General features: G+C 39.9%; 1 protein-coding gene across 1 annotated transcript in view; it reads right to left on the reverse strand.

The window, feature by feature from the left end:
• Positions 1-16,548, reverse strand: part of LOC127444819 (uncharacterized) — a 50,318-nt gene that overhangs the window by 11,176 nt on the left and 22,594 nt on the right. The window contains exons 13-15 of the mRNA XM_051704360.1: positions 13,769-13,937; positions 11,658-11,717; positions 1,444-1,598 (exon numbers count right to left, since the gene is read on the reverse strand). Coding sequence (XP_051560320.1) covers positions 1,444-1,598; positions 11,658-11,717; positions 13,769-13,937 — 384 coding nt within the window. The remainder of the gene's footprint in view (positions 1-1,443; positions 1,599-11,657; positions 11,718-13,768; positions 13,938-16,548) is intronic.

The following is a 16,548-nucleotide window of genomic DNA, read 5'->3' on the forward strand; positions in this document are numbered from 1 at the left end:
GCTGGGGTTTGAACCCCCAACCTTCTGGTCAGTAACCCAGAGCCTTAACTGCTGAGCCACCACTGCCCATTTATCACTTTGTAGAGAAGTTCACACCAGCAGAAGTCGTGTAAGTAAATTATATTTGTTTATAATATTTAGCCTAAATGCACGAAGTATCAACCCACTTTGTCTTTGATTTTCCTGATTTTTAGTTTAAGTTCATTTATTTAATATTATCGTAGTATATTTTAACAGAAGGGGGAAAAAAAAGGACAAAAGAATATTCAGATGAGATGGCAAATATTAACTGCTCCTCTTCGTTATGAGGGGAAAGAGGCGACGTTACTTTCAGAGCTAAAAGGGAATTGTTGTCCAAAGCCACCCAAAATATGATTTAAAAGACCTTTTCACTCAGAAAGGAAAAATCTTGATGCTGTCATCGGTGGCTAATTTCTGATTTCAAAAGATAAGAGGCGAACGTTATGACTTTTACAACGTATTTGCAGAGATTCTCAAGGCGGGACGCATGCGATTCGTGTTCAAGTAATGGTAGAAATACATTTAAGGACTTAAGAAATACATTACGTGTTAAGAACTATAGGTCATAGCAGTTGCATAGCATTATTTCTGATAAGTCTGATATGTGGGTATGATTTGGTGAACTGAATTGACTGCTGTGAAGGATTAGATAGGCCAGTTATATGGTGCATTTAGAATTATGACTCCCAAACTGTCAGTGCTGTCAGTGTTACTTCATTATATTTGTGCGTAACTTTATAAACATTCGTAATTTACCTGGAAATGTTTATCCACATTTAACCTAATCAATTACACAATTAGTCTACATATTGTTTTGCAATAATTTTGTGTTGAACAGACTATTTATTTAACCCAATCACTGTTTTGTTCATCAGGTGTGCATTATTTATTGTTCTTATCAATTTCGTCCTGTCGCCGACTCTGGTGTTCCTATTTATAGATGTATGAATATCTACAATATAACTGGAGGCCTATGATGTCCTAAAATGCTGCCTCAGGAGGACACTCACTAGGTTTTGGAACAGACCCTATTATTTCACTCTCTGTATTGAAGTATTAAGTGTGGTAATTGTTTTGTGGGGTTATGGGTCATAGGCCAAAATACAGGCTGTCCCAGCTAATACTGGACAGTTGGCAACCCCACTTAGTGTACAATATTTGTTGAAAACTTAATAAGGTACTGATAACAGTTCATACAATTTATATGCGTGTTGAAAATCAAATAGATGGCAGAGAAACAAGATGCTCCTTTAACAATTTCTGACTGTACATTTTCTGAAAAGAGCCCCTTTAATAAATGTGCAACACTGGAAAGGGCATCCTTTATACACATATAACAATTCCTTTAGCCAGTTTAAACAAAATAAAATGCAATTCCATTCATCTCATTGTCAACTGTTAATGTCTGCATTAGTATCTTACCTGGGGTCAGATATTGCTGTTCTATTACTCAATACAGGTGGTTCCCTCATGGAGTTGTTGCTCTTCATTGACACATAGCTGGGTTCTGGAGAATGAACAGCAGCTTCTGCTTCTTTCTCCTCATAGAGACTCATTTTGGAGGAAGTACACCCCTCCTGTCTAAAAAAATATCAGACTGATTTCAGACCTGTTTGGGTATACACTGTGCATGATACACAACTGGATTATCCACTTGTTCCTCAGTGGCGGTGCTACAGGGAGCCGTTAATTTCAGAGCTAAAAGGGAATTGTTGTCCAAAAGCCACCCAAAATATGATTTAAAAGACCTTTTCACTCAGAAAGTAAAGTTCTTGATGCTGTCGTCGGTGGCTAATCTCTGACTTCAAAAGATAAGAGGTGAACGTTATGACTTTTACAACGAATTTGCAGAGATTCTCAATGTGGGACACATGGAATTCGAGTTCAAGTAATGGTAGAAATACATTAAAAAAAAATATGTGCAGTTGCATAGCATTATTTCTGGTAAGTCTAATATGTGGGTATGATTTGGTGAACTGAATTGACTGTTGTGTAGGCCAGTTATATGATGCATTTAGAATTATGACTCCCAAACTGTACTGCAAAAGGCTCTGAACTGATCTTGGCCCCAGTAACAAAATCTTGATCTTAGCGGTTAAGAGTGTTTTCTATGAGGAATTTTACAAACGTTTGTTATTTTTTGTGTGTTTCCCAAAACTGCACTTAACATAAACACATGAGGACCCGCTTTAAGTGCTTTTTGAGTTGCTGTCCCGCAATGAGGTTCTGAAAAGTGCCGGTATAGTGCTGCTGTCAGTGTTACTTCATTATATTTGTGCGTAACTTTATAAACATTTGTAATTTACTTGGAAATGTTTATCCACATTTAACCTAATTAATTACACAATTAGCCTACATATTGTTTTGCAATAATTTTGTTGAATGGACTATTAATTTTACACAATCACTGCTTTGTTCATCAGGTGTGCATTATTTATTATTCTTATCAATTTCATCCTGGCACCAACTCTGGTGTTCCTATTTATAGATGTATGAATATCTACAATATAACTGGTGGTTCCGCAACTCAAGCCCCAGCTGGTGGGTTGCACCAACAAGGATTAATCTTTCATTTAGATTAAATCAAGGTTTATCTGATCATTTTGATGCACCAAACTATAAACCTTTTTAAAAATAATCAGGGTTACATATTAACCATCGATTTAATCCTGATTTTAATTTTACAGTAAATCTGAGTTAACTTTAATCCTGTTGTTCCAATACTTTAAACTCTCATTTAAATCTCAGTTAGGGATTAACTTTAAACTTGCAGCTGAGGTGGTTTAAATAAAAACTGACCTACAATTAAACATGAATGACTAGGTAAACTAACAGTGGATGTGCCGTCAGCCCTCTGAGACACGTTTATCATATTATTTATGTTTATTATGGTCCAACATGTTGGGCAGTTGGCCGCAATGTGTGCTTTTAAATTCACTGTGCGAGTGCGGCGGCTCGTCTCAGTGGTGATTATCTGCTTCCCCATCCTTTACATGCGGGGACATGGTACAGAGACGGGTCTCTAGAGGAGAGTGTAATTTCGGCATTTAACAAGAGCGGTTACAAGCGATAGGTGATCGTTATTGCTCCCCTCCTCTCTACTCATTTCAGTTGACAGCATGGGCTGTTCATTTCTGGCCACAATAGTGGTGCTGATGAGGGGAGGCGGTCGATCCGAAACCCGTGTGGTCATTTTTTCTTAAATTATGATTATTTTAAAGCTTGTGACATTGTTTACACTGCTGCGACATTTTTTTTTTTACCTGCTTGATCAGCCCTGTGTACTACCAATCTACAGCTAAGCTGAGAATCCATCATGGCGGACAAAATTAATCACAGGTGACAATTTTAATCACGGGTTAAAAGTTTATTCTCTGATTTGTTACATTTGGAGTCATAAATTGGAATCCAGGGCATGCTGAGTGAATCCAGCCAGGTCTCCTAAGCAAACAATTGGCCCGGTTGCTAATGAGGGCAGAGTCACATGGGGTAACCTCCTCGTGGTCGCTATAATGTGGTTCTCGGAGAATAGCGTAAAGCCTCCACACATGCTACGTGATAAGATGCGCGGATTGACAGTCTCAGACGCGGAGGCAATTGAGATTCGTCCTCCACCACCCGTATTGAGGCAAGTCACTACGCCACCACGAGGACTTTCAAATTGGGGAGAAAATAAAAAAAAAATTGTTAAACCATATTTAAAATTAAGCGGTGCAACATGACACAAATTACGTCACATAAAAAGACATCCCCTGCACTCTTTAAAAAGGTGATTTTTGTCCCCCGCACTTTTCAAAGCTAAACCAATCCTGAGTCCAAATGGTGGATTTGTACACAGTATTCTTTGCATTTTACTTTGGGCTGATTGAGCGACCATCCAGCCAATCACAGATGAGTTTCATGAGCCGAAACAACCCTTACGTAATAGGCCATAAGTTAGATAGTCTAATCAACGCGGCTCCATTAATTTCTACGACGCTGCTTTCAACAATGCTCATTTCTCCATGATTTTTATCGGCATATGATGTTGATCTAAATTAATAATCTAGAAATGAGGAGCACACAAATGAGAGTTATTTATCGCCACATCATTCTTGATTGGCAGCATTACGTGAAATGCACTGCAGGAAAAAAACAAAGGACAATCCTTCTTTTAAGCACACATTGTAAGTGGAGTTTATATTAGATTAGATTAGATTCAACTTTATTGTCATTGTGCAGAGTACAGGTACAGAGCCAATGAAATGCAGTTAGCATCTAACCAGAAGTGCAAATAGCAATATGTATATGTAAAAATACTAAAAATAATAATAAATATATGAGTATATACAATAAAGATTTTTATGGAGTGCAAAGTTATGAGGTAGATAATCAGAGACCAGCTCAATGCAAATGTCTATGAATACGTACAAGGTGGAAATTAAGAAGTATAAACACTGAAGGTGCATTGTACAGAATGAAGTATAAATATGTAAATATATATATATATGGCCAGAGACCATAACAGTGCAAGTGGCATCAAATCAAATCAAATCAAATCAAATCACTTTATTGTCACACAGCCATATACACAAGTGCAATGGTGTGTGAAATTCTTGGGTGCAGTTCCGATCAACATAGCAGTCGTGACAGTGATGAGACATATACCAATTTTCAATGACATCAAATTAACACAACGCAATTTAAACATCTGTTATACATAATTAAACTCGACTTAAAACATCATTTTAACACAACAAAATTTAAACATCTGTTATACATAATTACACTCAACTTAAAACATCAAATTAACACAACACAATTTAAACATCTGTTATACATAATTACACAACTTAAAACATCAAATTAACACAACACAATTTAAACATCTGTTATACACAATTACACTCAACAATATACAAATAATAACATACACTGTACAGTATACAATATGCTGTTTTTGTTTTTTTTGTTTTTTTTTGTTTTGTTTTTACTATATAGATACTATATAGATACACATTATTCAATAAAAATTAAAATATATATGAAAAAAGTATATATATAGAATGTACAGTATTGTACTGTATTGACATTCAGGCTGTCGGTTGATAGTCAGTTGTTAAGAGAGACATAATATAATGACAGTAATATAATTTATGACAGTCCGGTGTGAGATAAAAGAGTAATAAAGTGCAGGGCTGATGTATTTTGATCGTGGGAGATCAAGAGTTCAGAAGTCTGATTGCTTGGGGGAAGAAGCTATCATGGAGTCGGCTGGTGCGGGTCCTGATGCTGCGATACCGCCTACCTGATGGTAGCAGTGAGAACAGCCCATGGCTCGGGTGGCTGGAGTCTCTGATGATCCTCCGAGCTTTTTTCACACACCGCCTTGTATATATTTCCTGGAGGGAGGGAAGCTCACCTCCGATGATGTGTTTGGCAGTTCGCACCACCCTTTGCAGTGCTTTGCGGTTGTGGGCAGTGCTATTGCCGTACCAGGCGGAGATACAGCCAGTCAGGATGCTCTCCACAGTGCAGGTGTAGAACCGTGTGAGGATGTGGCGGTTCATTCCAAACTTCCTCAGCCGTCTCAGGAAGAAAAGGCGCTGATGAGCCTTCTTCACAACGACTTCAGTGTGGACGGACCATGTGAGTTCCTCAGTGATGTGGACACCCAGGAACTTGAAGCTGCTGACTCTCTCCACTGGTGCTCCATTGATGGTGATTGGACTGTGTTCTCTGTCTTTTCTCCTGAAGTCCACCACAAGCTCCTTTGTCTTACTGACGTTGAGGGAGAGGTTGTGCTCCTGACACCAGTGTGTCAGAGTGTGCACCTCCTCTCTGTAGGCTGTTTCATCATTGTCAGTGATCAGACCTACCACCGTCGTGTCATCAGCAAACTTAATGATGGCATTGGAGTTATGTGTTGCCACACAGTCATGTGTGTACAGGGAATACAGTAGTGGGCTGAGAACACAGCCCTGCGGGGCTCCAGTGTTGAGGGTCAGTGATGAGGAGATGTTGCTGCCTATTCTAACCACCTGGCGTCTGCTTGACAGGAAGTCCAGGATCCAGCTGCACAGCGAGCTGTTTAAGCCCAGAGCCCGGAGTTTCTCATCTAGCTTGGAGGGCACTATGGTGTTGAATGCTGAGCTGTAGTCTACAAACAGCATTCTCACATAAGTGTTCTTTTTTTCCAGGTGGGAGAGAGCAGTGTGTATTGTAGATGCAATGGCATCATCAGTGGAGCGGTTGTTGCGGTAAGCAAACTGCAGCGGGTCAAGATTGAGTGGTAATACAGAGCAGATGTAATCTCTGATTAGTCTCTCAAAGCATTTGCTGATGATGGGGGTCAGAGCAACAGGACGCCAGTCATTTAAACAAGTTATGTTCGATTGTTTTGGAACAGGCACAATGGTGGATGTTTTAAAGCATGTGGGGACTACAGACAAAGAGAGGGAAAGGTTGAAAATGTCCGTAAAAACACCAGCCAGCTGGTTCGCGCACGCTCTGATGACGCGGCCCGGAATGCCGTCTGGACCCGCGGCTTTGCGGATATTCACCCGTCGGAAGGATCGGGTTACATCCGCTACAGAGACGGAGAGTGAACTAACCTCTGTAGCTTCGGCCGTGAGAGCTCTCTCCGCGAGGGCGGTGTTATTTCCCTCGAAACGAGCATAAAAAGTATTTAGCTCATCCGGTAGAGAGGCAGCGGTGTTCATGGCGGAGTTTTTATTCCCTTTAAAGTCCGTGATGATGTTAATTCCCTGCCACATGCTTCTAGAGTTGGTGGTGTTAAACTGTCCTTCAATCTTACTCCTGTACTGGCGTTTTGCTGTTTTGATAGTTTTTCGGAGGGCATAACTGGCTTGTTTATGCTCCTCCGCGTTCCCGGAATTAAAAGCGGAGGTCCGCACATTAAGTGCCGCGCGAACATCGCTGTTGATCCACGGCTTCTGATTCGGATAGATTCGCACAGTTCTGGTCGGAATCACTTCCTCTACACACGTTCTGATGAAACACGTTACGCTATCAGCGTAAAGCTCGATGTCGTCATCAGAGGCGGACCGGAACATCTCCCAGTCCGTGCGATCAAAACAGTCTTGTAGCGTGGAGTCTGATTGGTCCGACCAGCACTGGATCGTTCTGAGGGTGGGTGCTTCCTGTTTCAGTTTCTGCCTGTAAGCGGGCAGAAGCAGAATGGAAGAGTGGTCCGATTTGCCAAATGGTGGGCGGGGGAGGGATTTGTAGCCATCCCGGAACGGAGAGTAGCAATGGTCCAAAACCCGGTCCCCTCGTGTGTTGAAACTAATGTGCTGGTGGTATTTTGGTGCGACTGATTTTAAACTGGCTTTATTAAAGTCCCCGGTCACAATGAACGCGGCCTCAGGGTGCGCGGTTTCCTGCTCACTTATACTCCCATACAGTTCCTTGAGTGCCCGGTCTGTGTCGGCTTGTGGGGGAATGTACACAGCAGTGATAATGACCGCTGTGAATTCCCTCGGTAGCCAGAATGGTCGACACAGAAGCATAAGAAATTCCAGATCAGGAGAACAGAAAGACTTGATGGAATGTACGTTCCTCTGATCACACCAGGATTTGTTGATCATAAAACATACACCACCTCCTCTAGTTTTACCTGAGAGGTCTTTCGCTCTGTCCGCTCGGAGCATGGAGAACCCCGCGGGTTCAATGGCTGAGTCTGGAATCTCCGCAGACATCCAAGTTTCCGTAAGGCAGATAACGCAGCAGTCCCTCGTCTCTCGTTGGAAAGAGATCCGCGCTTTCAGCTCGCAGAGCTTGTTATCCAGAGACTGAACATTTGCCAGTAGAATAGTGGGTAGCGGGGGTCGATTTGCGCGGCGTCTTACTCTGATGAGAACGCCGGCTCTGTTTCCCCTTTTCCTCCTGCGTTTCCGCGGCCGTGCTGCCCAGACAAAGGGCTCCGCTTGCGTGTTTGTAAACAGCGGGTCGGCATTGAGGAATGTGAAGTCCGGTTTACGGTGTGAGATCGCTGAGCCAATGTCCAAAAGTGTTTGTCTGTCGTAGACAATAAGGCAGACAACATCCAAGACAAAAAACATAAGAATTGTAAACAAAACAAACAAACCATTGCTATGTTGTGTCGGAGCTCGCAACGCAGCAGCCATACTCGGCGCCATCTTGAGTCCGGAGGATGTGCATCAAGAGGATGTGCAAAAAAAATATGTAGTCCGAGTGGGATGTAGTGTTCAGAGCCTGAGTTTAGAGTTCAGTAGGCTGACAGCTGAGGGAAAGAAACTGTTCCTGAGTCTGCTGGTGCGACAGCAAAGACTCCTATAGCATCTCTCAGATGGGAGAGGAGTAAACAGACCATGGTTGGGGTGAGAGGTGTCTTTGATAATGCTTCTCACCCTCCTTAGGCAGCGTTTGTGGTGAATGTCTAAGATGGAGGGTAGCTGAACACCAGTGATGTATTGGGCAGTTTTCCCCACCCGCTGGAGGGCCTTCTGGTCTGAGACAGTGCAGTTGTCATACCACACTGCGATGCAGTTTGTTAAGATACTTTCAATAGTGCAGCGGTAAAAGTTCAGCAGGATGTGGGGGGACAGTTGAAGTAAATGCACTGTTGCGCCTTTTTGATCAGAGTGGAGGTGTTGTAGGTCCAGGAAAGATCCTCAGAGATATGGACACCCAGGAACTTGAAGCTAGTCACACGCTCCACTTCGTCCCCATCAATGTAGATGCGAGTGTATGTGTGGCCATTCCTAGTCTGCCGGTAGTCCACAATCAGCTCCTTGGTCTTCTGGGTGTTGAGTGTGAGATAGTTGTTGGCACACCACACTTCCAGGTGCTGTACCTCTTCCCCGTAGGCCGTCTCATCGTCGCCACTGATCAGGCCTACCACCGTGGTGTCATCTGCAAACTTGATTATGGAGTTGGAGCCATGCTCAGGTATGCAGTCATGGGTGAAGAGGGAGTAGAGGATTGGACTCAGCACACAGCCCTGTGGTGCACCAGTGTTCAAAGTGAGGGTGGAGGAGTTGTGGTTGCTGATCCTAACAGACTGTGGTCTGTTAGTGAGAAAGTCCAAGGTCCAGTTGCAGAGGGAGGGGCTGATACCAAGATCAGTGAGCTTGGAGATCAACTTGGATGGGATCACAGTATTGAAGGCAGAACTGAACTCAATGTATAGCATCCTGACATATGTGTTGTTTTTGTCCAAGTGAGTCAGGGCAGAATGAAGAGCTGAGGCAATAGCATCCTCAGTTGACCTGTTGGGTTTGTAGGCAAACTGATATGGGTCCAGTGTTGGGGGCAGGCATGTGTTCAGGTGGGAGAGGACCAGCCTCTCAAAACACTTGGCGATGATGGGAGTAAGAGCAATGGGGCGGAAATCGTTGAGGGCCACTGCAGCAGCATGTTTTGGTACTGGTACAATGGTGGGTGTTTTGAAGAAGGTGGGGACGATGGCCTGGGCCAAGGAGAGGTTGAAAATGTTGGTGAAGATGTCAGCCAGCTGTTCTGCACAGGCCCTGAGCACTCGGCCAGGGATGCCATCAGGGCCAGCAGCTTTATATGCATTCACTCTGCTCAGGGTGGAGCACACTTTACTGGTGGAAAATATGAGCGGCAGATCATCAGGTGGAAGCTCAGCTTTTATGGGTGGTTCTGTGTTTCCACGATCAAAGTGAGCATAAAAGGAGTTCAGTTCATCTGGGAGGGTGGCATTATTGGATGGGGGGGTGCTGTTTGCTGGTTTGTAATCTGTGAGGACATGGATGCCTGACCACATACGTCGGGGGTCATTGTTCTAAAATTTGTCCTCAATCCACAGTTTGTAATTGTGTTTGGCTGCTTTAATTCCCTTCTTCAGATTGGCCCTGGATAAATTCTAGGCTTCCCGGTCGCTAGATCTGAAAGCAGTATCATGTGCCTTCAGCAGGAGTCGGACTTCCTTGTTCATCCATGGTTTCTGACTGGGGTATGTTTAATTGTTTTATGGGTGGTTACCTTGTCAACAAACCTGTTGATGTGTTGCAGAACAGAATTTGTGTAGATATTAATGTCCGTGTGTGAGTCCAGGTTGGCCTGAGAAGCAAACGCATTCCAGTCTGTGTTCTGGAACTCATGCTATAGTGAAGAGTCTGCTCCTTCCAGCCACACTTTTACAGTTCTCACTGTGGGTTTCACATGTTTGATGATGGGGGTGTATTTGGGGAGTAGGAACAGGGATAAGTGATCAGACAATCCAACATGGGGGAGGGGGATGGCTTTGTAGGCATCAGAGTTGTTTGTGTTAACATGATCAAGAGTGTTGTCTCCTCTTGTAGGGCAAGACATGTTTTGATAAAATTTGGGGAGTGCTGTCCTCAATTTGCTGTGATTGAAATCCCCAGCAATGATAAAAGCTCCGTCCGGATGCGTTGTTTGCAGGTTACTAACAACAGCAGAGTGTTCTTTCATTGCTAAATTAGCATTAGCATCCAGGGGTACATATACTGCAGCGATTATGGTAGATGTAAATTCACGGGGCAGGTAAAAGGGTCTGCACTTGATAAAGAGGTACTCAATATCAGCAGAACAGTGGGATTTGGTAATAACACCTTCTGTGCACCAAGTTCTGTTTACATAGATGTAAACACCCCCACCTTTGCTTTTACCGGAGTCCACAGCCGTTTTATCAGCTCTATAGTTATTGCGCCCCTCCAGCTCAATCCCACTGGTTGAAATGGTGCTATTGAGCCAAGTTTCCTGAAAACCATAACGTTGCAGTCGCTGAGTAATCCGGAGCAGTAGTTCATCGATCTTATTAGCCAGAGACCGTACATTAGCGAGGAAGATATTTAGTAGCGCTGGGCGATGTGGGTTGAGTTTTAACTTAGCCCGCAGGCCGCCCCGCTTACCCCGTCTTTGTTTACGCTCCCGGCGACGGGCACTTCCTGTCGGACTGGCTGACTCACTCGAGTCCGGGACCGGAGTAACTCTGGAGGTAGCAGATGGAGGTCTAATGTTGTACCAACTGCGATGTTTGTGCAGCGAAGTTTGATGTCCAATAGTGTGTGACGGCTGTATGAAGTTAATGCAAAGCTGTGACGAACAACTGATCTGAAAATAACTAGGTAAATAATAACTAATTTGCATAAACAACCTATCAGCGCACGAGTCTTCATTATGTTATGCTTTTTACATTATGTTTGTGAGGTAATAGTTTGATTGGTTGTTTTTGCCAATTTAAGCAGATTACTAGATCTGTGTTAAATATGTAAAGCTATTTTTAATATCAGCTCCCCCCCGCGCGCGCACACACACACACACACACACACACTTTTAAAATGACGGCTAAGCCACTGGGTTTGTGCTTACAAGAAATACTAGAAAGTACGTAGTTTAAAGTCAATGTAAACCGGATACAAATCCAATCCAAATGATTCTATGATTTCGATATGATATATGATATTATAAATACCCATTCAAGAGAACATTATCAGCGATTTACTTCAACTTCCGACTGTCAACGTTTCCAGCCATTTTATACGCAGTCCTTTTATAGCCTAAAATGTAAAACATAAATAAATAAATAACAGTCAACTTTTCACATGCCTGTAATTCACATAACTGACTCAAGTGCACTTTATATCAAAACACTGGTACATGAATGAGGATAGCAAACTTACGTGATGGTATCTTGAGGCTCTGGTGATTAAAACATTTTGAAATATAGTCTTGTCATCACACTTTTACTTTCACTTTGAATCGCTGAGTTCAGTTCCGCCCCAAAACTCCAGTCTGCACCTTATATTTCATAAACAATCATGCATCAGTTTTACGAGGAATATGACAACCTATGGACATCATACATTACAGTTATTATGTCACAACAGGATAAATAAGTAATACTCCCAATCACCCACTGACATATTACCATTCAAACCCTTTAAAACGATTTCATAGACGATCGTTTGCACGTAAATATGTTTAAATGCCTAAACCTTTATAAATGTGCTATTCTCTTAATCTACATTCACCTCTGACAACAGTTAAGATGCTAACAGACTTTGTGTTCAAAAACACTAAACAATTTCTATAAAGTATTCAACAGAAACGCATAAATTACATGTTAGAGTACGTGTTTAAAAACATGTAATCTATTATTTGTGTGATTTAAGATACTAAACTTGAGAGAGAGATTGCACAGATATTATTTATAATTAAATTATACTACTAATGATATAATAATAATAATAATAATAATAATAATAATAATAATAAATAATAATAATTGTATTGTATACATTTCATTCATATTGTATATATTCTCCTATTTTGTGTGTGTGTATATATATATATATATATATATATATATATATATATATATATATATATGTGTGTGTGTGTGTGTGTGTGTGTGTGTGTGTGTATGTATGTCTTTTTATTCTATTTAATCATTCTTAGTATTTAAATGTTTTTGTTTTTTTTACTACTAATTGTTGTATTTATTATTGTATTATTATCTTATTCAAAAAAGTTTGTATTTACATAACCTGAAAATGCTTTGGCAAATACTATGCTGCCAATAAAGCGGAATTGAATTATTTAGCAGAAATGGAAGAAACTGGAACGCCCATCGCAGCCAACGGATGTAGAAAGGAAATCCTGCCTTCCTGGTAAAAGAGCCAATCACCTTTTGTCAATCAACTCGACAACGCGCATGCGCATTAGCTATACAAGCCGAGAAAAAATGTCTTTTTTAGGGTAATATGAGGTAAAGAACACAATTTATGATACCGATGTTGTCAGATTTTTCTGCTGATTTGAAAAATGTTCTTTGATCAAAATCTTGACCAAACGCTTTATTGATTTCGGTCTTTCTCTATTCAAGTAGATAGCAGCTGCACTGTCATGACTGGAAATAACCTCCCGAGAGCGCTGCAAAGATGACCGACAGTGGACTGACTCGCTAGAATAACTTTGGTTTGTCAGTTGGTCCTCTGTTATTGTCTGAGGACGCTTACCGTTTCCATGACTACTTCAAAAATCAGGGTGGTACTTTCACACAGTTTCTAAAAACTGTCATTTTGGATACATATTTTTTTTTATTATTATTATTTCAGGTGTTGTTTCAAAATAATTTCATTGTAACATTACCGAACTGCAACCAAAATGCAACATTGTGAAAAGCTGTAAAAAGTTTTGTGTTTGCTGGGAATGCGCACCCATTAAAACACATTAGACATCAACAAAATAACATAGATGTATATATAAATATAGATGGAAATATACAAAGAATAACACTAAAGAAACTGTTAATTCAAAACCATTAATTGACCCTCAAATGAACATCCATTCACATTTATTACTGAAAGCTGATTGGCTTGAATTGTTACCTCTGATAATGATTGGTTATAAACACGGAAAGAGGAAAATTTAATTTTGCCTCCTTTTTTGGACATCGTTTGAACAGAACCAGATGACGTGGCGTCATTTGAATATCCATTTTAAATGGTGTCCCCGTTTCACACATGATCCATATGCAGTACTTATGCAGTACTTATGCAGTGTGGAAGCAGCACGTGCTGATTGTGCTTTCACATAAGATGAGCTTGCAGTGCGCAATGATCCGCGGTTTCTGTATACCACAAATACAACCATGGGTAAGTAGTTTGCAGTTATTTTGAGTTTAAACATTTAAACATGGTACTTCTCTTATGTGAAAAGGTAGTATCACAAACATTTTAAATTAAAACTTACCATCCACACAAACAGCAGAGGAAACTGCCTCCCATACCTTTTCTTTTGCATTTAAATCTTTATACAAGAAATCCTGCGGGTCATAGAGAACTTTCTGTTTTTCCACCTCCACGATGAGACGAATGTCATCCATTAAGTCTTGTTTTTCCAAATGTGAGGTAAGGTGTAGTTCTCCGACCACCAGCCTGTCACGTGATTGCCGCTTTCTGCTGAGATGTGTGTCTCTCACATTTGTAAAAGGTTCACACAAAATGATAATTATGTCATTATTTACTCACCCTCATGGCCATCCAGTGAGGACTTTCACTAGTAGTAACTCTATTCCTGATATGAAGAATTCACATTTTAAGTAATAACATTTGTAATGTTGATATATAAACAATTCATATCCTGCGAATGATTAAAATTGAACTTGGCTTGCCATAACCTGCGTCTTTCACAGTGTAAAAGAAAAGTTCAAATTAATTCACTGAATCCATTAAAACACACTTTTCCAGAAGTGAGTGTGTGAAATACTGAAAGTGACCGAACGGTTTTCTCTCAGATTGTTTCACTTTTACTCATTAGCTGTCATTCATTTCTATTTGTTGTGTTATAAGAAAACAGTCACTCAAAATTCTTCCAAATCGAGTTAGTCTTCACAAAATCACTTCTGTATTGTCAGTTTTTTTCTTCAAAATGTAGAACACCAGGTAAAATATCTCTATCGTTCATTAATGGTACTGTAAATACACAACTGTGCATTGAATACGGCATTATCTTTTGAATTCAGACCTCAGAAATATCACAATAAATGTCAACTAACAGCTGTGTCATTTATCATTTCTTTAATACCTTATAAAACCGTAATATATTTGTATGCATTTTGATGAAGACATCAAAAGCAATGCTAAGCATCTTTGTATTAAGCTACATTAATGTAAAAAGCATTTTAAGATATTTAAACTGTATTTCATTTTTAAATTTCAAATACATGAACATATGATGAAAAAACTTTTTTATCATGTCTAAATTATATCCATATTACTAAATCTTTACAAATAATTGTAGAACTTACTATGAAATATATTGCTCATACTATCTTTAGTGTCTGTAACTGTTGATACATCTGTGTGTTTTACTGTCAGTTCAATTCTGTTGTTCTGTTCTTCCTCTTTCTTCAAAGTCCCACAAAGCAAAAATAAGAAGTGAGGGTGAACAAATGGTAAAAAATGCATTTTTTAAGGGGAAGCTGATATCTGTGTATGGTCTGTGTAAATGTTTGTTGTGAAAGATCTTTGACAAACTTTGTATGAAGAAATAACCTGCTAACATGTTTAATTTATGCAAATTTACCCAGTCATTTTCATTTCTGATACATTTAATTAAAAAGAGCTTTGTTTAGTTTTACAACAATGACAGACACATATTTTTTGCAGAAGCACAGATCTAGAACCATTATTGGACATTCACAAAATGAAACTAAAAGAATAGAAATAAATAAATTAGTAAGAATAGTAATAATAACATAAGTCATCCCCCCACACTCATTATTGTATTTTGGTCCTTGATGGCACATTGATCACCGATAATGACCAGCAGTATATGCACATAAATATTAACCATATTTGAATCCAAATTATTTACCCTTTGTTCATTGTTAACTGTAACAATTTAACTTCTAGAACAAGAAGCCATTTCAGTCACATAAGCACCTTTCACTGCTGTTAATAAAATGTTACTGCTCAGTCCACAAACATATTTATTTATTTTTAATCTACATGTAAATTAATCAGTCATTAATTCACTCTCATGTTTGAATTTTTTAACACAACACAGTAACTTCTTAAATCATATATGAAGACATGACGCTTGAACCTTGGTTATTACTTATTATAAACACTTAAGTGAACAAAAAACAGAAATGACAGAGTCAACAATTTTTTATTTCTTCAAAACATTTCCAGCAAAAGCAGCTTATGTGCGCATCATTTATCAACCACCAAATGGCAGTATATTAAAATAAGGTATTTTAAAGAATACTATATCATCACAGTACATGTAATGTCAAGAAGACATAGTAATACTTTTTTGAATACTGTTTTGATCCTCTTCTGGGTGTGTATATCTACCTGCAGTACAACATACAGTCATCCACACGCTGCACATGCAACTGTTGAATCTACACTTGCACTAGACTCTGTAAACAGCAAACAGAAATGTGGCCGCGCCAATCAGAAGACTTTGATGTGCTTTCTGCCTGTCAATCATTTTGCACGTTCTCAGTGTTGTACTGTAGTAAAAGTTCATTCAGGTTTAATGTCATATTCAGATTCATAACTGTTGCCAGCTGAGGGCACTATTTTGCTACTGTTGTGTTTACCATTCTACTGTTCCGTGACTGTCTCAAAGATATTTTTGGAAAGAGGGGGTGTATCTAAATTAACAGCTCAGTCTTGTGGAAGTTCCATAATGGCTAAAATCACTTTCATCACCTTTAAATTCTGCAATACAGTGGATGAATTGATGTGGGGACAACAGCACATTTCTTCAACATTGGCTTACTGTGTTTAAGTATCATTGTTTGTCTGCTGAATCCCAATTTGATATCCCTTCACTTAATGTATCGTTGAGCTCACAAGACGTAAAGTTTTGAACCCAGGTTCAGTTTATTAAGACAAAGAAGCAAAAGAAGAAATCCAAAAACAAAGCCTTGCCTGAAGAACTTGACAAACTAGAAACTGACTGGATTAGAAGATAACATGAACAAGAACTTGACCTGATCATAATCATGATTCGACTTGACAAACTAGAACTTTGCTTGATAATAAACACGCT

Source organism: Myxocyprinus asiaticus, chromosome 8 (genome assembly GCF_019703515.2).
Source record: "Myxocyprinus asiaticus isolate MX2 ecotype Aquarium Trade chromosome 8, UBuf_Myxa_2, whole genome shotgun sequence".
NCBI classification, from domain to species: Eukaryota; Metazoa; Chordata; class Actinopteri; order Cypriniformes; family Catostomidae; genus Myxocyprinus; species Myxocyprinus asiaticus.